The 23,014-nt window shown below is 36.2% G+C and overlaps 1 protein-coding gene across 5 annotated transcripts in view; it reads right to left on the bottom strand.

Annotated features, from left to right (window-relative positions):
• The window catches only part of Nachralpha1 (nicotinic acetylcholine receptor alpha1), a 257,913-nt gene that overhangs the window by 127,044 nt on the left and 107,855 nt on the right, over positions 1-23,014 (bottom strand). For all 5 annotated transcript variants that reach the window (XM_070316415.1, XM_070316433.1, XM_070316408.1 and 2 more), the window contains 3 exons: positions 15,773-15,882; positions 7,823-8,003; positions 1,790-2,839 (listed from right to left, as the gene is read on the bottom strand). In XM_070316415.1, coding sequence (XP_070172516.1) covers positions 1,790-2,839; positions 7,823-8,003; positions 15,773-15,882 — 1,341 coding nt within the window. The remainder of the gene's footprint in view (positions 1-1,789; positions 2,840-7,822; positions 8,004-15,772; positions 15,883-23,014) is intronic.

Raw genomic sequence — 23,014 nt, 5'->3', positions numbered from 1 at the left:
TGCTTGAGAGAATAGTACGGTAATGCGAGGGAAACAATATGGAAAGAAATCTTTTCATTTGTTTAACATCCGCTTTCGCAATATTTCCAGCGTCGTTATTTCATGGGCCGTTGCTACCGGATTATGTCTATCGTCGAGATCCGACGGGGTTGATGCTTCTTCGATTTTACGAAGGAGATTTTCAAATCTCTCGAGTATACGCGTTTGAGTCGGGTCGCGGTGTATCTTAGATACGCTATAAAATCCGAAATATCCCACGAAACTGATCGCGAGATCCGTCTAAAATATGAGAATTCGGGTCAAGCTATATAAAATTGGACATATAGAACAATTTGGATACTTGGTATATAATAGAGACACGGCGCTACAATGCATCATTATAAAAACGGAAGTTATGTCGAAAGTTTTATATTGCGTTTAAATCTCGAAAGCCCCTCATACACGATTCAAAATATGTCAAAAGTCGATACCAGAACATAAATCAAATTTGAAATATATAAATCTAACATTTCAGACGCAATAAATAAATGAATATTCTATTTTAATATGAAAGTGCTTCTTAATGAAAGCCAATAATCCTCTTACAGTACTACGGAATCGAATAGTGAGAGATTCATTGCGTCGCGTGCAAAATCTCAAAGGCAGTTACGTATGATACACGTAGGCATTATTGTCCGTATACCGTAGTGACACGATATATTACGATCGGGAACTATTTCGTTGTCATTTCATCTCGAAATGCTGCACAATAATAGAACGTGCAACAATCCTTTCTCTCGATGGCATTAAACTTTGTGATATATAAATCGTTTTTTTTTTCTCGTATAAAAGAGTGGAGTGGCCTCCCCTGTGTATGTTCAACCGTTACAAAACAGTCGATGTTTTGCAAACTGCTACTTTCAGTGGTTTTACAAACTCGTAACGAGAGACTCAATTGTTGGGAAAAATTATATAAATCAAATAATCTCAATTCCGTTTTTCGTGCTCTTTTACAATTTAATTTAAAAAATCTACGATGTTCTTTCGGATATCATTTTGAAAATCTACACGAAATGTTTCTTTCTAATTAGAAAATTCTGGCAAAGTAATAAATTAGATACTATACGGTAGATGAAAAAAAATTGTAAAAAATTTATTATTGAATAAAGTATTATAGTAATATTAAAAGTATGCTGTCTTGCAAAGAGATTCTTTTACAAAGAATCTAATAATATTAAAAATATAGTTAAATATCTATGTTAACCCATGTGATATTTAAAGCATATTGCGATATTTATAAAGCAAATTTCTTAATTCTAATAAACTTTTATACCACGAATAAACATTTTTTCTCTGTCGTATAAAATTTAAAAGTTACATAAATAAGTGGGCGTTTGGTTTTAAGGTCAGACGTCATAGCTATATATAAGACGATAGGGAATGAACGAAGTGTATTTTACGATTCATGTGTCTTGGTACAACGAATATATCCACAAAGTTTTATTCCATTAATGACTTTTGATTAGCGGATATTTCTCGCAAGCAGCTTATTTTTAAAGAAACGAGATTCTACAAAACAAGAAGTAATGGTCGAAGATACGGAAGTATTTTTCTCGAATTATTCACGATTTAAAGATTATCGTTGTGAATTATTTTCAATAAATAAATACTTAGATCTCGATGCATCGTCATCTTAAATAGTCGATAAAAATCAAAGATGAAACTCGCGGTGATAACAAGCATATGAAAATATCACTTGTAGCATTAATTTCTCCCGTCAATATATGGTAAAAATAATAATAACACTCACGCTCTCGAATTTGTCCTTGTTCTTGGCGTGCTGAGCGATGAAGCGAGCGTCGTCGATAGTCTTCTCGATCTCGCGTACCAACGGCTTCTCGAAGGTGGGGCTGACGTCCTCGTGAGCATATCCGGGGCTAGCCGGCCCGAAGAGATCGTCGTCCGCCCCCGGCAGTGGCAGCGAGGGTAGGGGCTCCTCGAAGCAAGGTGCGACGGTGCCGACGGCGCCGAGGTCGTACCTCGTAGCCGGCGGTGGCAGACCGTGCGGCGGTACCTCGTACTCTCCGCTGAACCTCTTACCGTAGTACGTATCGTACTTATCAGTCTCTGGTACATGGAACACATCGGTGAGGATGCCCTCGGGCGGCTTGCCGTTTGCCGCCTCGACATCGTCCTCGTCGTCGTCGTCATCGTCCTCGTCCTCGTCGTCGGCGCCGTCGTCGTCGGCGTCATCGTCCGCGCCACGACCGGCGCCGTTTCTACCCTCGTCCTCGTCGTCGTCGTCTTCCTTCTTCGGCCGCTGAATGAGGAGGAACCGCGGCAGCACCTGGATGAACACCACCCGCACCCAGTTGGACATGCGGTGGGTCACGGGTGAGCGAAAGTTGACGTTCAGCACGGCTATCGTGACGACCACCGACAGCGTCACCAGCACCATCGTGAAGAGCAGGTACTTGCCCAAAAGCGGCACCGTCAACGACGTGGGCGGTATTATCTCGGCCAGCAGCAGGAAAAACACCGTCAACGATAGTAATATCGAGATCGACAGCGAGACCTTCTCGCCGCTGTCGCTCGGCAGATAGAACACCAACACCGACAGAAAGGATATGCCCACGCACGGTATTATCAGATTCACCGTGTAGAAGAGGGTCTTGCGGCGCAGGGTGATGTTGAACACGATGTCGGGGTAGGGCTCCTCGCAGCATATGTAGAACGCCTCGTTCCTCACGGCAGGCACTTTTATGATGTCCCACTCGACGGAGATATAATAATCGGTCAGGTCGATTCCGACATCGATTTTATTCGAATCCTCGGTCTGTAGAAGATGCCGCAGGTCGACCTGCAAACATGACGAAGGAATCGAACGTCAGTCGAATAAAAACTGGACAAAATTTGGCGGAAAAATCAATTTTTGTCAGATGTATAAGATATTTATCTGTGTAATCTTTTGGCCAAGTAGAAAATGCAATCGTAAAATCTATCACCTATGGTAGAGCCGGGATAAATTTTTTTTACCCAATCTCGATTGGCTAATTATCGTAATTCTATAGGTAAATAATTTTAGATGTTTCAATATCATGCGATTGATAGAATATTGTGCTGTTTGAATTTAGAAAATATTTTCCGCATAACATTTCAACACTAAGGTTTCGTACGTTTCACGCTTCGTTTAATGTTGGCATAATGAAATGTATATTTCGCATGCAAATACGTATTTAAATATTTAAATATTTAAATATTTTATCTTAAAACACGCGCATTTTGCCACGACACATATATACATATTATTGATACAAATTTTAATTTTACATCGGCAAATATTTAATACAATGCAAATATCTAGCATTGCGTAAAACCTGTGTTGTATATATGTAATAGCAGTAACATACTGTACGTGTGTGTATGTATGTGTTTATACACCAACTAAAAATCACATTAATAATAAAAACTGAACTTATTAAAGAATATGTACACACTATGTATTAGTATAACAAAAAGTCGAAATTTTTTAATTCTTTCATAAATATGTTCCTTAGTATTTGTTATATTCTCAGAATATTCCGAACAATATACATAATATATTAGTAATTGTAAAAAAAAAAAAAAAAAAAGTAACTAGAACGGCTATCAAAAAAATTATTAAGTGAAATGGTGTGTGAGAGAGTGTTAATTTTATTTCGTATTTTTAATTAATACAATATATATTAAAATAAAAATTTTCTTCGTTTATACGTATATATAAAATTTTGTAAGAAGAAATGATAAGATAGTGCAAGGACAATATTTTTAAATACATGCTATTATATATATGAATAGAAAGAATTGTTATAAAGACAGGAAGATGCTGATTTATAATCGTTTAAACATACTATCCTAATCTGAGGTATCTCCCTTTTGCGATAGAATGGTAATCCGTCTCAAGATCTGTAATCTAATTCATCTTCAGAATAAATCCCCGGCTTTCGAATCACGATCGTCTCGGCGATCTCACACAAATTCGATTCAAAACTGCAATAGCTAAATCCAAATTGTTATATCCGTTCCGCCTATTATTCTAATCCTCAATTGCTCCATATCCGATGCGGTACATAATCAAAACACGCTGACGAGAGGTAAATCAGCAGATATAGCCGAGAAGGGTATTTGGAATATCCAAAGATTATTATCTTAGTACGCTGTCTAATCGGTACTTAGGATAATCCGCATCACGGAAGGAGCTTTCTGACAAAGCAAGTGTGTATCTGTGCGACGTGGCCCTACATATGTAAGCACGCTATTATACAAATATTTACCAAAATTGAAAGTAACTTAGATGACACAACGTGTAGTCTTTCGTAAACTGAAGTTGAGTTGTCTCATCTATTAAACGAGTAACGTTTAAATTACTATAGACGAATAAATTAATTACTTTTAATAAAGAGAACGCGCGCGTATATTGTCTCAGGAATATAAACCCCCTCACACCAACAAATTACATTGTTCCGAAACATTTCGTATATACGAATTACACGAGATACACGTACATATAAAAGCGAGAATACAGTTCTGCGCCATTCACAGCAGAAGAAGACAATAACCAGAATCGTCATTGTGCGCTTTAAACTGCTGCGCCTTGAAATTTATGGACTGCACGACTTCTATTCGAAGACATTTCTGATACAGCTTCCGCGTGATAAATAACATCACGTGGTCTACACGTTGACTTTCACGGTATGGTTCGGATATATATCGACTCGCACAAAGCGATAATCGACTTTCAAAGCAATATATATATATATATACATGATATCCTGTTTCATATACAAATATTAGAAGCTAAATTAAGAATGCCATTTATTAACAATTTTTAAGTTATAAATAAAATAAAAATTTGAAAGTATTATAAATATATGAAATTAAATTAAAACATATAATTTTTCAGAGATACAAATAATGGCCCTTTCATTTAATTTCATATGAATATCTTATTCTACCGAAATATTGATTTGAGATTTTAGTTGCTTGCATATTTAATGTTGAAAATTATAAAGTTGCAAAAAGAGACATCGTCCTCAAAACAAATTGAAATTTGATTTTAATTTCGTGAAAGAATACATATAACTAATATCCTGTATATATGTATCTGTGTTCTGTGCTGCGGGGGTTTTCTCGATCAGCTACGAATCGCCGAAATCTATTTTATCCCTCGCCACAATCGATTTTCTAGGTATACTATTGTTTAAAAGAGGGAGAAAGAGCAGAGTGAGAGAGAGAGAGAGAGAGAGAGAGAGACATGAAAAGGAAAGAGGAAAAAAGGAAGAAAGGAAGAAGAACGGAAGGAGCGAACGGAAGAAATTGGATACCTCTAATGGCTGTGCTGGATAAATTCTGGCTATCTCAAAGTCTGCAGACCATGGAATCGGAATAAAGTTGAGAGCCAAATCTCGCGACCGCCATTGGAGTTACTGGCTGATCTTCCCTGGACCACTTTCGAGATCTGTCGATAGTTCGATGAACGATCGTTGCTCATTCACCATGCCTTCCTCACGCATTTTCTCACCGCGCTGCTTTTATTCGCATTCGTTTCCTGATTTTTCAATTTCGTCCCCACGAATCAAGAAGTTTTCCTTTTTAATTTGAATTACAGAAGAATTTTACATAACGATTTACTCCAATTCATTCCAACGTTATTTCAATTTCTTTGAAATAAAAATAAAAATAATTATCGTGTCATTATATTTGTAAGCATTATAATAATTAATAAATATACTTTCCTCCTCTCTCTTTGAAAAAAAAAAAAAAATTCTATTAAATATTTTCTATCTCCATATCTCTAAAAAAATTCTCAAATCTTTTGAATGTTTTGAATCTAACAGTAAAATTTGTATTGTTCCATAAAAGTATGTCGGCATATATTTACGTTGATTTTTATTGACATCTATATGCGATGATTAAACAGTCCGCAAATATTGCGATTAGTTTTTATATCGATTAACCTTTGCTGTTGGCAATACAAGCGCCGTTCTATCTTCGTATCATCCCGATATCTTTTTCGCGATGGAAAATATACTCGATGCAGCCGGGAGACATGCCGCTGGGGGAAATCAAAATCGAAACATGGAAACGGAAGTTATCTACCGCGTGGGTGGATATGAGGTTGATCACTGGCGGTCCTGTGTTTTCGAAGTGGCTAGCACGGGCGAGCTTCTATGTCGAAATGGCTTACCCCCGCAGACACGGGATTTATATCCGCAACTGTACAGCGGTAAAACTCTCACAGACAGGCGGATTTGTCAGTGACGGATATATCCGTCGATCGAACGATGGGTAGGGCTTACTCCCGTCGGATTGCGCGTGAGAGAGAATGCGATCGACAGGACAAACAGGCGCCTCGTGAGTTGTAATCGCCAAAAATCGTGACGTTTCATTGCCGCGCTCGATGCTTCTCGCGTTGAAATTAGAACACGCGGTGAAATTCCGTAGGGAATTCCATTGCGAAACGTATCTCTAATAAAATACGTAAATTAAAAAGAAATAACATTATTTTATACCAACTAAAAATAATCTGACAGTATTTCGACAAAATAATGCACAATTGATAGTTCAATTTGCCATACTATTTCCAGTTAATTTGTCGTATAAAGTTACCCGGTAGATCGTAGCTTCTTTTTTTCTCTTTAGAGTATAACGTAATCGAACCAGAACGTAAATCGAGATATAAGGTTGGCTAATTTACGAATAAAGTTAGCCAACGCCGAGAAGAAACCTGAGATATTTTTTATAATAGTTGATTGTTTCAGCAAATTATTTTATAAATATAATGACTTGAATGCCATTCTATTAACGTAAATTTTTAGATTAATCCAATTAATTTTAAATTTACACACTTTTCCATCTTAATGTCCACGATTTGTATAATAATACGTTTGTTATAACAGAAATTTTCGATACTTCTTTTACATTAAAAAATTTTTTATAAATAAATAAAATATTATTAAATAGATAATATATTATATACATAAAAAAAAATCTTTAATTAAATAATCCCCAAAGTTTTAGGCGTGTAATATATATGCGTCGTTATACAAATTAATTCGAGGTAATTTATATACAATATTTGTATAATAAATATTTAAAGTATTACTTTATATTATTCATATATGGATTTGAAAATGTTTATAAAATTATACATACAATTTATATAATACTGATAATGCAAAAATCTGACTTTTTCAAAATATATGTAAAAATATAAATTTAATTTATTGTAGATGTGTTGAGTGCATAACATTATTTAAATTACATCCATACTTTATAAATATATATATTTAAGTTATGGAATATATTTTATAATAAAAAAACGCGCGAATTTTTATTGAAACACGTAATAAAAGCTATTTTCACAACTTTTGAGAAACATGTATGACATATTCCTCGTTTATTTAAGCTCATGCAACATGTGTGCAATAAATTGTCGTAAAATATTGTACATAAATATTATTTCATGTTACGTGTTAGAATTTACAAATCCCAATTTTTTTTTTATATGACCAATTGTAAAACTCTTCGCGAAATAATTCCGTAGAATAACAAAAAAAATATGTAAAATAATTATCAGAGCTACGATCTTGCAACTTTCTACTTGTCCTTTAATATTCTTTCTATGCATTGTAATTATATATTACTTGTGTGTAATAACTCAGTGTAAGACATAATTTTCAAAATTATTTTAGTACAAATATTTGACAAGCAAACTTAGGCGTGTGTGTGCACAATCTCTTTCTTCATTTAACAATAATAATAATTTATAACCCCGTACTATATATTTGATTAATCTGCTTACCGTGTAACCGTCGTAAGTCCACGAACCAAACTTCATAAAACAAGTCTGCTGGTCGAAGGGAAAATATTCCACGTCGATCTCACAAAATGATTTATAGATTGCCGGTGGCTTCCACACGACCTTCCCCGTATGGTGCAAAATCGCCTTCGTCATGATGGTTACCTCATAATTACCATCGGCACTGAAAACAAAAAAAACAACATATTTTAAATAATTTATCATTAAATAATTTGAGATATAATTAATTATTATATCACATTTCAAAATATCGCTGTAATTTTAATATATATTTTTATATTGACTTATATAACTTGCAAAATTTCAATTTGTGACACTATATCGCATAATATAGTACATTTAAGCTCATATTATATAAAATGTTTTATTCCTATATACTATACCATATATATATATTATATATTTTTTTTTTCATACTATTATCTGCGCAATAAATACTTGTTCAATCAAATGTATTTCAGATTAATGTTTTTATATAATGAGAAAGATCTTATAATTCTAGTTTAGGAAGAGCACCGTCAGCGTGCAGCGCAACCGCAACATGATAGCGGAATATTAAAAGTTTCCTGCCATATGTAAAGCCAATAGAAACGGCATCAATCGATATCTCGAATAAAACGAAGCGACGCTTCAAATGTTGCTGTGTAAAAATTTGACAAAGCGATGTACGCTTCGATGCGTACATTGAACAGCTGTAACCAATCTGTCGCTTTCAACCATCTTCTTCCTGTAAATTCCTTTAGATATCAACTCTCTCTCTCTCTCTCTCTCTCTCTCTCTCTCTCTCTCTCTCTCTGATTTGTATTTTAAAAAATCATTCTAGAATAATACTAAAAACTTAATTAATTTCTTTCTCTCTCACTCTTTGAATAAAACGACAATTAATGTATCAATCCAACATATCTTTTTATTTTAAAAGAAATATTCTTAAAAAATGTTAAAAAGAATTAGCAAAACCATGTGTTTTCGTCTAAAAGCGATTGGAAACAAAAGGTTTTTCATGATATTAATCGGTAAATGGAAAATTCTTCATTTAAATTAACACGACACTCTTCAATTCAATTATTTTTCTATTCTTTTACAGCATAAGAGAAAACAATTTTTACATTGCAATCTCACTGAGGTGATCTAAACTCGTGTTAAATCATCAGAGATGAATCGAGTCGTCGGTTCAAAACTGCGAAAATTCGAGCGGTATTAACACGGAATTAACACGAACGAGCAAATTCACCATGAGCGAGATAAGAAAATCCGCCGAATAAACGATACAAGTAACCGGTAACATACCGGGGCGCTATTATTACGCGAGGCTAAGGAAACAGAGCGCACGGTCGAAATAAACTCGTCGAGATAATGCGATCTCGCTCGAGGATTTCTGATATAATATATGCCGCGCCGCGGCCAGCTGACGCTGTCGCAGCTGTCACTGCCGCGCCTTGCACTTGTTGCACTACTTTTAACGGGCGTCCGGTCAGCCTCTGGCATTCTAGTCCGACGTCACGGCCGTTATGTCGCACTGTGAATTCTGCTGTGTCGATTCATTTTGCGCCGATTCGTAAATTTTTCATCCGCACCGTCTCGCGCCCCGTGACGATATTATCGATCGCGATATTTTCTCACCACGTCTGTCGGGACGTGAGAAACGCGTTCTTTGACATATAAATTGTCGATCGACGAAATAATTTATAGCCCTAATTGCTACAGTATGGGTAACATCGCATATAGAGATATAAACGTATATATAAGGTGTGAATATATATATCAGAAGCTAAGAAAATGGTTACTTGCGGTCTCAGCGACAGAAAATCAATAATTACGAAAATCATTTAGTATTTCACATTAATTCCATAAACGCAATCGTTATAGTGCGGAGAGAGAAATATTCTGTTTTTTATTTATAATTCTTTTTTATAAAATAATATAATTAAAAAAGTCCCTATAATTTTTACAATTCTTGAAATATTTAAAATACGATATACAAAACAATTCATAACAAGATAAAGTTCTCTCTCTTGATATAAATGGATTAAAAGAGTTGAAACAACTAATCAAGAAGATTAATCAGCATTTAAAAAAGAATAATAATTCGAAATCTTATAAGCGTGATATATAAGAAGCTATACCATACGTTTAATGTTAGCTAAACGATTCATGAAACTCGAGCGTTCGCTCGCAACAAAAGCTGAATATCGGATAAAGTTCTCGCGTCTGCGAATCCCGTTACACAAGCTTCTGCGCGTTAATGTAGGTCTCTTGCACTTTGTATGATCATCCAATAATTATATTTCTGTTATCAAACTCTGTATATATATATATATATATATATATATATATATAGAGAGAGAGAGAGAGAGAGATAGAAAGAGAAGAAAGTGTGCGCAAGCTAAAATTAAGGGTAGTTTGCTGTAATTATTATGATTCGGTATAATGCACATGCGAAATGCAGATTATAGTAAATCGCAAAAGAGACTAACTGACATAATAATGAGAGATGTATCAAAATATAATTTTTCGATAAATTATGCATCTAATTTATCCCAAATTTTGATGTCTCATATTTTTGAAATCAGACACGCCCACGTAGACATTAATTATTAATATTTCTGCTATTATGATATTAATCTTTTGCTTTTCTGCATTCGTAATCTTGAAATACACAGCCGTCAATAATGATAGAGACGATATTCCAGGATAATCATCCGAGAATACATGGTGCAATGCATTCTGTACCGGCCGCGAAGCTTTCAATTATGATCGATTGAACGGCTATCTTCATGAATACTGAAAGCAGCCGTCACAATCCTGGTAAGCCGGGACAGGAAACTCCGAAAATTAACCCGTGTGTGGAACATTGCTTACATTAACCCCGCAAATTGGTCGTTCTGAATGTTTCGCGGATCGAAAGTCAGCGTTTTCGATGCGCATGCATTAGAGGGGAATGATCATAACGACGATTTACCTGATAACGCAAGATGATGATTCAAAAGTGACGTTTTAATCGCGACTCGTCGTCGAATGAGACATTTAAGCTTTGTTCTCAGAGTTCCTCGGCGAGATACATTCCCGTTGTTATGGAAACGAACGTTACATAATCTCGGATATTGCAGCATTATTCTGTCGCCAGAAAAGTTGATCATTCGCTTAACGGCAGAATTACAATCGTCTTTGTAGTTCCGATTATCCCATAAGTAAGCTTCAAGAAACTCTATTTCTCGTTGAAATTTGCGTGTAATAAAATAAATAAACGATAATACGATGATCTTCAATAAAATTTCGCTGAATCTTTCGGAGATACACGCTTATACGATTTTGCCGTATTTTTGTGTTATAATTTACTTAAAATAAAACGAAATAAATGTTTTTCGAAAGACAGATGAAAAATTATGGTGTTCGAGTCATAATATCTATACCTCGCCGATTAAAGATCGGAACATTGCAAGCGCATCGTAAGAAACAAAGAGCGCATTCTGCGAGTTACGTCAAGAAAGTTCGAAGACTCAATTAATCACGCTTTTCTTCGTTTTCGGCGTGCTTTATGGCGCGCTTCTTGCGCGGCCACATCATGTAAATCTCGGAGCTCCTGCAAGCAGTAAAACCACCGTCGACGGCTTCGAATCGCGATGAGACGCGCATAGCCTTGTCGCAAATCTTAATGATAACGTCGCCGTCTTTTTCTCCCGTTCCCGATTGTCTCTCTGCCGGAGACAAGTCCTTGAAAAAACTCTCGCGAAAAAAAACTGCGCGACCACATAATGAAAGACGACATCGTCCTTTCGCCAGTCAGCGCCACAAAATTTGTCATGATCACATTAATCAATTTAATATTCACTTTACACGTTAATTTTCTCATTGTAGATACGAGTAAAATTTTACCTCTTTAGAATCTTTATTTTTAAATCAAATATACTAATTAACTGACACATATACATATACACTGTACTGGTCGTTCTAAGTCTGTATTGAGAAGGTTCACATATAATTTTATATACTAATAAATATTTGATAAGTATTTAATGTATTAATTAAAAATTAGAATAAATACGAATAAGAAGAAAATTGTAATTAAAGTTAAAATATATAAAAGTTTAAAAAATCAGTAAAATATACCTGTATGTATGTATAATTTTAATATCAAAAATTTGAAAATGTAATTTAATAAAAAAATTAAATCTTAATAATTTTGTACGTTACGATGCTGTATCACTGTTCTGCTATCATTGAAATCGCTTTCTCGGGAACCGAGACCTCAAACTAACACGCCGACGACATCGGTGGCCAACATTGTGGATCGCCGGCCATTACGGTAAAGTCCACCGATAATCTTTTCCGCGGCTCGCTCGAGAGAACGTGTGGATCTTGCCGTCTAGACCGCATCGGTATCCCCATACCCGGACAGTTTGTCCTTCCTCAACTAGGTAAGAGCTCGCGCGGAGGTATGATGGGTCTGAAAAGCTTGAATCGTTACAACCGCATTCCACTCTGAGGCACCCTTTATGGCACGATATTACTTACAACCCCTTCTACTGCCGTCTCTCGATCCATCCAGCGATCGTTCCGAGGGAGAAAAGCTCCCTATTGTCGTAGGGAGCTTTTCTCGATGCTTACAATGTAACATCCGCGTGTGAGATAAACCCGATCCCGCAATTGATAACGTATTATCCCGCACGCGAGAGTACCTCTCTAAAAAACTGAACGCGCAAGCTTGCGGCTGACACTTGCAAAATGCGAGTCGAATGACTCGATGAAAAAAAAAAAGAGAGAGAAAGAGAGTTATTCCATAAATAAAATCAAAGTGGGAGTTTGAATGCGCTACGAGTAGTCCACTATCGTGGCAATTTTTTTCAATTTCGCTCTATCCAGTTCATCTCTCCCTCCATCCCTTAGTTCCTCGTTCGCCTTCAAATCCGCATCGTTCGAGAAAACAATTGCTATATCGATTGCTCTTTTTACGCGTACTTTTTGTGCGATTACTCGGAGAGAGGAACGTTGCTTTATTACCGGGTCATATCCGTTTTCTCGCGAGGCGACTGGAATGGATTACCGCAGCGCGCATCTGGGATGAGCTGCAGGTGCAGTAATCCGGTGATAATGGAGTAACGAGATTCGTCCGCACGTACGTTTCCTGCATATTTTAACTTTGCATTTTGCGGCACGATAGCACGTACTGCGCCAGGGTCGTTGTGCCTAAGCAACCCTTTGGCCGCCATTCTCTTGGCCCTTCGCGTACATATATACGTTTATTTATTTCGCCAATTCCACGTAGACTTGGTGTACCATTCCTTGGCGGCCATTCTTGCAAACTGGCAATTTTACGCGACTATTGTAACAATGTTTCAAACTTTTGCGGGAAATATTCTTTCGGATACGATTCCTTTGAATGTTGTTCAAATTTATACAATAAATAATAATACCAGAAACCCGTAGTACAAACCGAAAAAGAAGTGATTTCTTGTAAAATAAACCGAAAATGTAAAATAATTTTTTTTTGTATAAGGTTTCATTTTCGAAAAAAAGTAATTTGGAAAAGTGGAAAATGATTGATAACGTATTTAAACTTATTAAATTTATCTCGATAGTGGCTATTAAAAAATACTATAAAATTCTCTCTGTAAAAAAAAAAAAGTTTTTTACATAGATATTTTATCTGCATATTTTACATATAACTTTTTCAGTAACTTAAATCATTTTAAATCGTTTGATTAAAAAGAGAATGTTATACTTTTATATTCATATATTGCAATAATCGCTATTGGGACAATTTCGATTATACACAATACAAGATAATTAGAGATCATTTTAGTTTTAAAAAAGAGTAAATATATTATGAATAGCCTTTATAAATTTATAAATTAATTATCTCTGGACCAAAAGCTCGTTTAAACGAGAAAAAAGATCTTCTGTACTTTCGATTTATATTTACACAGGAAAGTTTTTCCTTTCGATTATACTGTATTTCTCGAACCATCCTGTATATAAATGAAGAATCGATAACACGCGGAGATTTAAGATTGCCAAATGACAAAATAATTTCTTAATCACTGTAACATATCAAAAGAGTGTCACTTATCTTATGATGCAAACTCACAAACGCGTTCAATAAGTATTAACCAATTTCATAAAATCAAGAGAATATAAGATAATTTTATATAATTCGCAAATTAATACTTAATGTAATTGTTGTAATAAAATAATTTCGTTCAATCAACGATATTATCTCGTTAGTAACAATTTTATCGATTCAACAATAGCCATATACAATAGGTCATTAAATCGACAAAATGTTTCCTCCATGAGTCTGTAATGACTCATGTAAAGTTATTTAATTCGTTTGACGCCTTTGTATCAGAACTCGACGATAGCTCAGAGCGCACTTTGCAGAAAATAGAAAATAAGAGAGAATATATTGGGCATATAAAATAGGTAGCGTCGTTTTGGCACGTTACAGGCTGAGTTTTACATAATGTATCCTCTCGAAGGAATAAAGAAGGTGAGACAAGAAATACCCGTGGCTCATAAACGTACAGAACGGATTCTAAGTTCCCCGATGGAAATGAGAATGGCAGATTGAACGTCGCACGCTTGAAAGGAGTTTAATAGGGCGGGTTAAGTTAGGCGGCTTATTTGATACACCGTCTTTAGATGAGATTGCTTGCCTTCGCCCTATGAGACCCGGTCGTTTGCGTGATATCGGAAATCAGGAATGCCGAGAAATCACAAGTGTCATCAATCTTGTCAACATAAATTTTCTTTTATACATTTACCTTTTTAACTCCAAAGATATCCAATAGATTTTAATGAAATAATTTTTTTTTTTAATCTTTGAACAATCTGAAATATCCGTTTTATCGTATTCGTGATGTTTCTTCTCATACTTTTAATAAAGCTATTATCACTGTTATTATAATTAATATAATACTTCTCTTTGGAATAATCGCCGTAGACACTTGTCAGTAACTAACGTTACAATGCGATATAGATACCGCGGAAGACGAAGGGCTGCATCAATCGGGATACACGGGTAATTAATTTCGACTCCCACTTTCCGGATTAATAGTTTCGGAATTTGCGCGAACTTATGCAATTTGCGGCTTAACTGACCGCACATTATGCCTCACGTCATTGTGTTTGAGTACAATGTGCACGGTGATGATTCGCGGCTCTCGGATGAAATCCGCTGTCATAGATGTCGGTATCACGTGCGCGCGATATGCGATTGCTAACTAACATCGTCGACGCGTCGCTTGTCATCTCGCGATTACTTTCCTTCGCTCTATTATTCGCGGTAATTATATAAAGAGCGTTTACTAAAACCTTGTAAAAAAAAAATATGTGGGAGGTCTTTTTTTCCAGATAGTAGACTTCCCGAGTTACTTTTATCGCGGAATTGCTTCTGCGATATCGAGGCATCACACTAGCTCACCGACCTCGTCGAGGCTATGTGTATGTATGTGTATACATTCGAGATGTAACCTTTTTCCGCACGGTTACTCGAGAGTTACGTGCGAGGATCATCGAGTATGAAATGTGGTACGGGGATCGCCGAACAAACGAGTCGACCTCTCTCCGCGAGGGGCTTCTACAACTCCCTCTCCTCGTAAAAGTGTCCTCGGCTAGTGCTTGAGTACATGCTATTTCTCAATGCTAGACGCGCCGGATAGCTACCGCTCGTTCCCGCGGCATGGATTTTCAAAATAGCGGGCGAAAACGTGCCGTCCCTCTGAGAAATATTCCGAGTGAAGCTTTACGTTTCTTCGCACTTTGCGCTGAAATCCTATAAAATATAGTCGCTTCGCGTCGTGATCAACAGTCCGAGATTAGAAAAGCTATGCGTGGGCTTGCATCAAGAAATACGAAGGAGGCTTATGTCAATGATTCGAATGTGCGTCCGCTTTAATATTATTATAAATAAAAAAATAAAAAATTTATACTCACTTGTTGTAAAGAACAATATCAGGTAACCATATGTGTTCCGATGGTACGTGAAGGGTGTCGACGCCGGCATAATCGTCCGGATTCCACTTCAGCTTGTAATCGTTCCACTCCTGAAAGCAAACAGAAGAATCGTAAATATCTCACCGATTTAACGGAGATGAAAAAGTCTTAATCGATTACCGAGCGTCCGACAAAGAGTGAAGAAAAATGCCACGAAACGAGAACACGAGATTAGTTTTTCTTTATTCGTGTACATCCTTCTTTTTTCCCTTCCTTTTTACGTAATTCCTTTTATCACTTTTCCATCATATCGAATATTTTTAAAAAAATTACTAAATATAATTTATATTAAATCAAAAAAATAAAGATACACTAAAAAAAAAACATTTTTCTAAAGGATTAATTTTTTAATAAAATGATAATATAATTATTCAAGTTAAAATTAATCTATGAGAAAGAAATAGAAAATGTATATTTATTGTATTATATTTATGTAATACTATATTTTTGATCAAATCCCAGGATTCCTGCAGTCGTGTAAAAGAGAGTGGGTAATCATTCGTAATCGTCCTAACTACTGTCAATATATCCCGGATCCCCCTGACCATCGTCTTGGCGACTCTCATAATTACGTCCATCGTAGCCGATATCCGGACAGGAAGATCTTATTTCCAAGATTCACTTTCCGTAGTAATCGCTTACGCGACCAAACGAGGTAAAACGATTAAGAGAGAGAGAGAGATGGGGAAGAGAGAAAATAATTACACGATATCCGCAATTTTTCTACCTTTTCCTTCTACAATATCTACTCCTCAGTCTCTCCAAGTTTTTGCTCGAGAAATATAGCGATGCTCGAGTATATTATAAAAACGGAATCATTTCTAGAAAAGTTTTTTTTATTACACCTCTCAGCAAAGGATGTATCCCTTTGATATCGGCACGCCTTTTTCTTAACTCGTTAGCGTGTCGAGCAAAAGTGACGGTAACAAGATGATCAAACGAAATATTACGACAGACATCAGAAGGCAGGTAGGTATCTACACGCGTCGCGCAAGATGCATCGATATTTTCTGCAAGACAGATGCTTGAATTAGTAATAGCAAGACATAATTTACGGGACACGCAGAGTTTTCTTACGCCGGATCGATACTGGAAAAACGCCCAACTCCGTTGACATTCAGTCAATTAATTAAATTCTGCTAATTCATCTATTGAACGCCGAGCGAGTCTACATAAAGAATTAGCGCATTGTTAATAACCTAATAATATAATATTCAAATAGTTTAAAGTATACGAAATTTCTGATTCCTAATAATTAATATTCGAATGGTCATGAAAATATTGTAAAAATTATTGGAACATTTTTAACTATCGGAATTACTCGGATTAATTCAAGAACTAAATTATAGCATCATTATTTAAACGTAAGATATCGGAAAGTCGGAATCGTTTCTACGCCGAATAACCAGAATAACAAATCATTATGTAACAATTCTCTCTCTCTCTGTTTATCTTTTTCTTCATTTCTCTCTTTCTCCGTCTTTTCCTGAGAGAGAGAGAGAGAGAGAGAGAGAGAGAGAGAGGAGAAAAAATAAAACCATTCTTCATTTTTTAATTTCTCTTTTAAAATAAAATGTAAAGCAATGGTTACATAAAAGCAAAAAACATATTACTTTTTATATTACTTTTCGAATGCGTTGCGCATAACAATTTTATACGTTAGAATTTATTAATTTATTTGTTAGTGGAATTTTTATTTTTGCTATTAAATGCTCGTGGAGATATGTAGAGATCTCATCAGCTTAAAAGAAGAGGAAACAGACTTTATAAAATAGAATATAAGCGATTTTGTTGTAGCGAAAATATAAACGATTTTTATAAAGAATTTCGTTTCTATATATAAAAACGACTAGCTATAAATTTTAAAAAGTCTCTCGTTGCACGAGTAATAACGTAATATAGCGCTGTTAAATTATTTTTACCTGCTTCAAATTGCATAATTCGTTGAACAAAAAAAATTGCAGAAATTTTAGAACAAATATGTATATGTATAATGTATATATAAATATATATACATATTTATTTATTTGCAATTTTTGTTTGCATTCTAAAAACAAATAACGTTATATAGATATAGATCATTCTCTTTTGTTTCCAATAACAATGCATTTAGAACGATTTCCAATTGAATTATTTTGCATTAATTTGGAAAGTGGATTATTGCCAACTGTGCAAATCAAGCTTGATAATATTCAGACTTACATTACTACATCGAAAATTAGCAGTTAAATTACACGTGCAACGGAGACATCTTAATTTCATCGTTTTATACGCAGAATTATATCACGCAGCAACGCGCGACAGGAAACATCCGCTGCAAGTGCATCCGCAATGTATGTTCGCGCTCACGAAGCGTCGAGTTTCATTGCTCCTATAGGCATTAATTATTCCGCTCGTAATTAGCCGAGTTTGGTATATACCTGGCATCGCCTGGCGGAGCGTATCTAAAATTTCGCACACGATCCATCAGACTCGTCGGGATCAATTATTCTGGCGCGCAATGAGAGCGGGCCGGTCAAAAGATTTTAATTTGTAGTATAAGAATTTGTAGTTTAAGAAATCTTTTCATAAAAAGGGATTTTATATATTATATCGTTTAAGTAAAAATATATGATTTTTGCATATAAGACAAAACTAGACAATAGCATTAGACGTTTCTCAGAACGTACCATCTGGAAAATCATTGACATGAGAAAGCTGTGTGTAATGTGAACAGATGCACGCAATTATAGCGTACACTTTAGCAATTTCTCTGCGTTACCTCCTTCACCCCCGGAAACCCGTGGCATTCGTGATGATAAACCGTCACACATCTACCATGGAAAATTATCTTCACGCTAAAACGATTATACGGCGGCTCAGATGATCTCGACATTAATTTAGTACGCAGCACGAAAATAGGACCAGGAACGCCCTTGAGATAACTTCGTCGAGTGTATGAGACATGAATGTTCTCGGTGAATTCGATAAAACAAGAAGAATTGAGCGAAAAACTTAACATTAAATCCTATCAGATAGCAAACTGTTTCGCAAAAGTTCTATGATTTGTTAAGATCAGAGTTAAAATAAAATAAATAATTTCATTAATTAATCCAATGCTATCGCAAAAGTATTTCTAATTGTGAACCATTAAATCATTTGATTTAAGCAGCTATGCTGTTTCAGTAATTCTTCTGCCAAATTATTTTATAAAAAAAATACTCTTTTCATTATTTCAATTTGTACATTAAAAATAAACGCGTGTTGTAGTTTTATTTAATTCTTCGACATAAAATTGTAAATTACGCGACATGTAAATTGCATTCAATTTTTTTTACCAATGCTCCGCAAGATGCGATTTATCGGGGACGAAAATCGATTGTACGACATCCGTAGTAAAATCGCATAGCGAGCCTTTACATACTGAATTTCCGAACGTGATTACAGTCTAGCAAGAGAAAAAACGCTGGTAATTTAGAAGCGATATTTTCTTTCTTACGCGCGAAAAAGGTACTTACGTCGCTTGAAAAGAATGTACTATAGAAAACTTCAATCTTCTTTCTCGTATCGAATATTCTCAAAGAATTTCTTTGCTGCTTTCCTCTAATTGCATATAAGTTATTATTTAATATCGTAATTAATAATAATAAAAAAAAAACCAATGATAAAATATAATTGAATTTATAATTTCTCGAAATTGCTCTGAAAATAGTTTCATCGAAAAAAGTTGCTAATACATAATATATATCTTAAGAAATAGCTGGATAAAAATCAAACTTTTTTATTTATGGTAGAGATATTTCTGTGTATTGCGAGATTCGAGGACACATGTATATTCATTTAGCCTTTCCGTTTCCGCCAAACTAAATTCTCCAAGTTACAGTTCTCTTCCTTAAACACATCTCTTTGTTAAAGGAGTTACATTCGATGTCGAAGAAGCAAGACCGAGGTGAATCGTAAATCGGTTTGCGCAGCGTCGAGAAACGTATTGTCGCGAAAAGGAGGCGTAAAGAGAGGGAAAACGAAATCGACGACTATCCAGAGCGTAACCTTTTAAACTCGAGAATAGCGGAGAAGAATCTCCGTATTTTCTCGGCATCTCCTGTCGCGCGCGGCGCCCAAAGAATTTGTCGATGTATCCTGCGCGAAGAGAGCTAAAGGGAGAGACGGATTTTAGAGAAGAGGGCGAGAATTTAAACGCACACAGTCGCAAAAGGCGGAGGAGATATTGGCGCCCGCGGTTTATTCGACTGCCGAAGAGTCACGTGCGTATCACGCGATTGACAATCGGTAAGTTTTTCAATTCGTGAAGAGATTCATTCCGTTACAATGCAACGCTCGAAATAAAGCGAGCATAGCGCAACGGTGGAAATTCACCGTTGTCTATCGCGCACAGCAACGTTTGCGGCACAATTGTGTTCTGTCGAGGCTTCTAGATTTAGCCAGCAAAATGTAATGCAACGTCACGTTAACTTTTACGGAAAAAAATCTCGCGGCGAAAAACACGGAACAAATATGCGCGCGCGCGAAAATTTTACCTTGTAGTTTTATCAACAATATTTTTCGAGGCATCAGCAGAATGTTACGATTGATAATAGAATTGCAGAGCCAGCAGCTTTGAAATACAAGTATTACTTGTTTTCGTTACGAAAATAACATGTATCTTTATTTCTATATTTTAAAAAAAAAAAAAAAACGACTATCTGATTCTATCATAAATATATTTTTTTTTTTTTATATAAAAAATGATATAAATAAAATTAAATATATACGCATTAAAAATTATTTATATTCCCGAGAAGGTGAATCAATATTAGAAATAAAATTGCTGCATTTTTCATCTGCATTATACAAAATAATAAAAATTATATAAAGTTTGCAATAGAATAGCGATTCATGAGAGACCATACGAATGCATCGCAGATTGTCCGCTGATATCTCAAGTTAGCGCTTCTTTCTTTCGCGGCACAGAGGTCAGATAGAATCTTTTAACTTCTATAGGAGTTCGCGTCAAGAACATTTCGCGCAAGGTGGAAAACAAGCAGAGGATAAGAAGAAATCCGTTGTTACCGAAGTAGGTGAGAAAACTTGGCACGATCCGACGAAAGCTGTCGGCTTGTTTTCTGGCAAAGCTTACAATCGTCCGTGTCGGACATTAGGAAGCCGCAAAATTCGCTTAGCAACACACAATGGTAGAATAGTAGATAGAATAAATACTGGCGATGCGGACATCTTATCCTTGCCGTTTCAACAAGCCGACTGGACCACGTATCCATAATCCCTAAATCAACCGGGCGTTATTTCCACAGAGAACAGTGAAAGAGAGAGAGAGAGAGAGAGAGAGAGAGAGTGAGAGAGAGAAAGTAACACAATACATATATAGAATAAATTTAAGTAAGTACATTTCATGGTGCGAACGTCGGTATTCACATTTTCGTCGGATCTTGTTACGATTCGTCTTGTGAAATATTTGCTTTATTCTCGACATGAGATCACACATTAAACACGCGTAGAAAAAACGTGCGCGAGTTAAATCGAGGGAACATGTGTATCCTGTCACGTTCGTTAATGAAACTCAAATATTCTAGGATTTGTCTAAAATTATCAAAAGAATAATCAAGCTCGCATCTTTTTAGTGTAAATATTTATATAAATAATATATGTACATCGTATAATCGATTCTATTAAATATGAATTTACAAGATCATTTTTGATAAGAGACGTATTAGATAATAATGTCGTGATACACTCGCAAAAACGGACGGGATAAACTCGCGTAAACGACTCGTGATATAATAACGTTACGTAACAACGATACGACAACAAAGCCTATACTGTTCTCTACGTAAATTCTCGCGCTCGCGATGCTGAATCCGTTGTTATTCAGATTCGTCTTTGTAACTCGGACGACGCCTTCTTCGTGTTATCGAGAAGTTAAGTGCGGTACGAGCCTTGGGGTCGGGCGCATCGGTTAATGAACAAAAGACCGGGAAGAGAGCGAGAGCTTCTACTTATATTACGTTGCAGTTACAAAAGCTAAGCAGGAGAGTACGGAAACTTTCCTATGACGTGCGCGCGCCTGCCCTCGTTATATATTTACAGTATAAATATCGTCGCGCGCGCGAAGAGATTCTCTCCGGTTCCGTGTCACGAACTCGGCCCGGTTTCCGCCGATGTTCGACGATAGAGAGACGAGTGAGGTGAATCGAAAACCGGTCTCTATTAATAATAGCGAGAACTCGAATATATATATATATATCTCTTTCTCTATCTCTATCTATCTATCTATCCATTTATCTATGTCTCGGAATGTACACGAACGAGATGCGACAGTAATAATATAGGCGATAACCCAATTAAATATTTTTTCGATGGAGTCAATAATTTGCGCGCATCGTAATTGAGCATCGTGCCATTCCAAATGGCACACGATTACGATTTCCTATCGATAATGAAATTCAAACTGATACGCGGCGAACGCCACTCGCGCGTGCATTAAATCGTCGCGTTCTCTCCTTCTCTCTCTCTCTCTCTCTCTCTCTCTCTCTCTCTCTCTCTCTCGTTGTAATTATTCTAACAATATCAATATAATAGCGGTCGCATCCTCGTATCGGGGACACTCGAACTGGATAAATTCGATAGAAATTGATCGGCAACGATTATGCAAGCCGCACAGTTGTATTAATAGATGCGGCCGTGTCGCTCTCGTGTCTCTGTCTCTTCTTTTTTCCCCAATTATAACCAGCTTACGAGAGAAATATTTCTTTTACCTCTTATCCTACTTCCGTCGCGAAATTCACCACCCTCTCCCCTATTATTTCCATCGGCTCCGTAATTTGTCTTCGGAGGGTGAAGATAATATCCTCTCTCTGTTTTACAAACAAGACACGACCGCTGCCGCCGTCGCACGATTCTCGATTAAACTTTCTCTTCCTACCCAACCTCCCCGGCTTTCTGTCAAGAAAAACATATGACTGTTTACTTCCCCGAGTATATCGCGGAACTTCCGAACCCATCAAAGGATGCCGTTGAGACTGCCAGTCAGTCTTCTCTTCTTTCTAGAGAGAAGCTCGCTTCTCTCCGAAGAACAGTAATCGCAAGCAATTCCGAAACTCTGATAAAAGAGTGCCGCTTCATCGACGGACTGACATGACGCCGAAGGGGAACTCGTCCGCTATCGTTCTGCAGGTCGACGTTAGAAAG

Source organism: Polyergus mexicanus, unplaced genomic scaffold, assembly GCF_030449975.1.
Source record: "Polyergus mexicanus isolate NDT 795.1 unplaced genomic scaffold, iyPolMexi1.0 SCAF_1, whole genome shotgun sequence".
NCBI lineage: Eukaryota > Metazoa > Arthropoda > Insecta > Hymenoptera > Formicidae > Polyergus > Polyergus mexicanus.
Note: the sequence above shows the minus strand (reverse complement) of the source record. Positions and strands in the feature narration are given on the sequence as shown.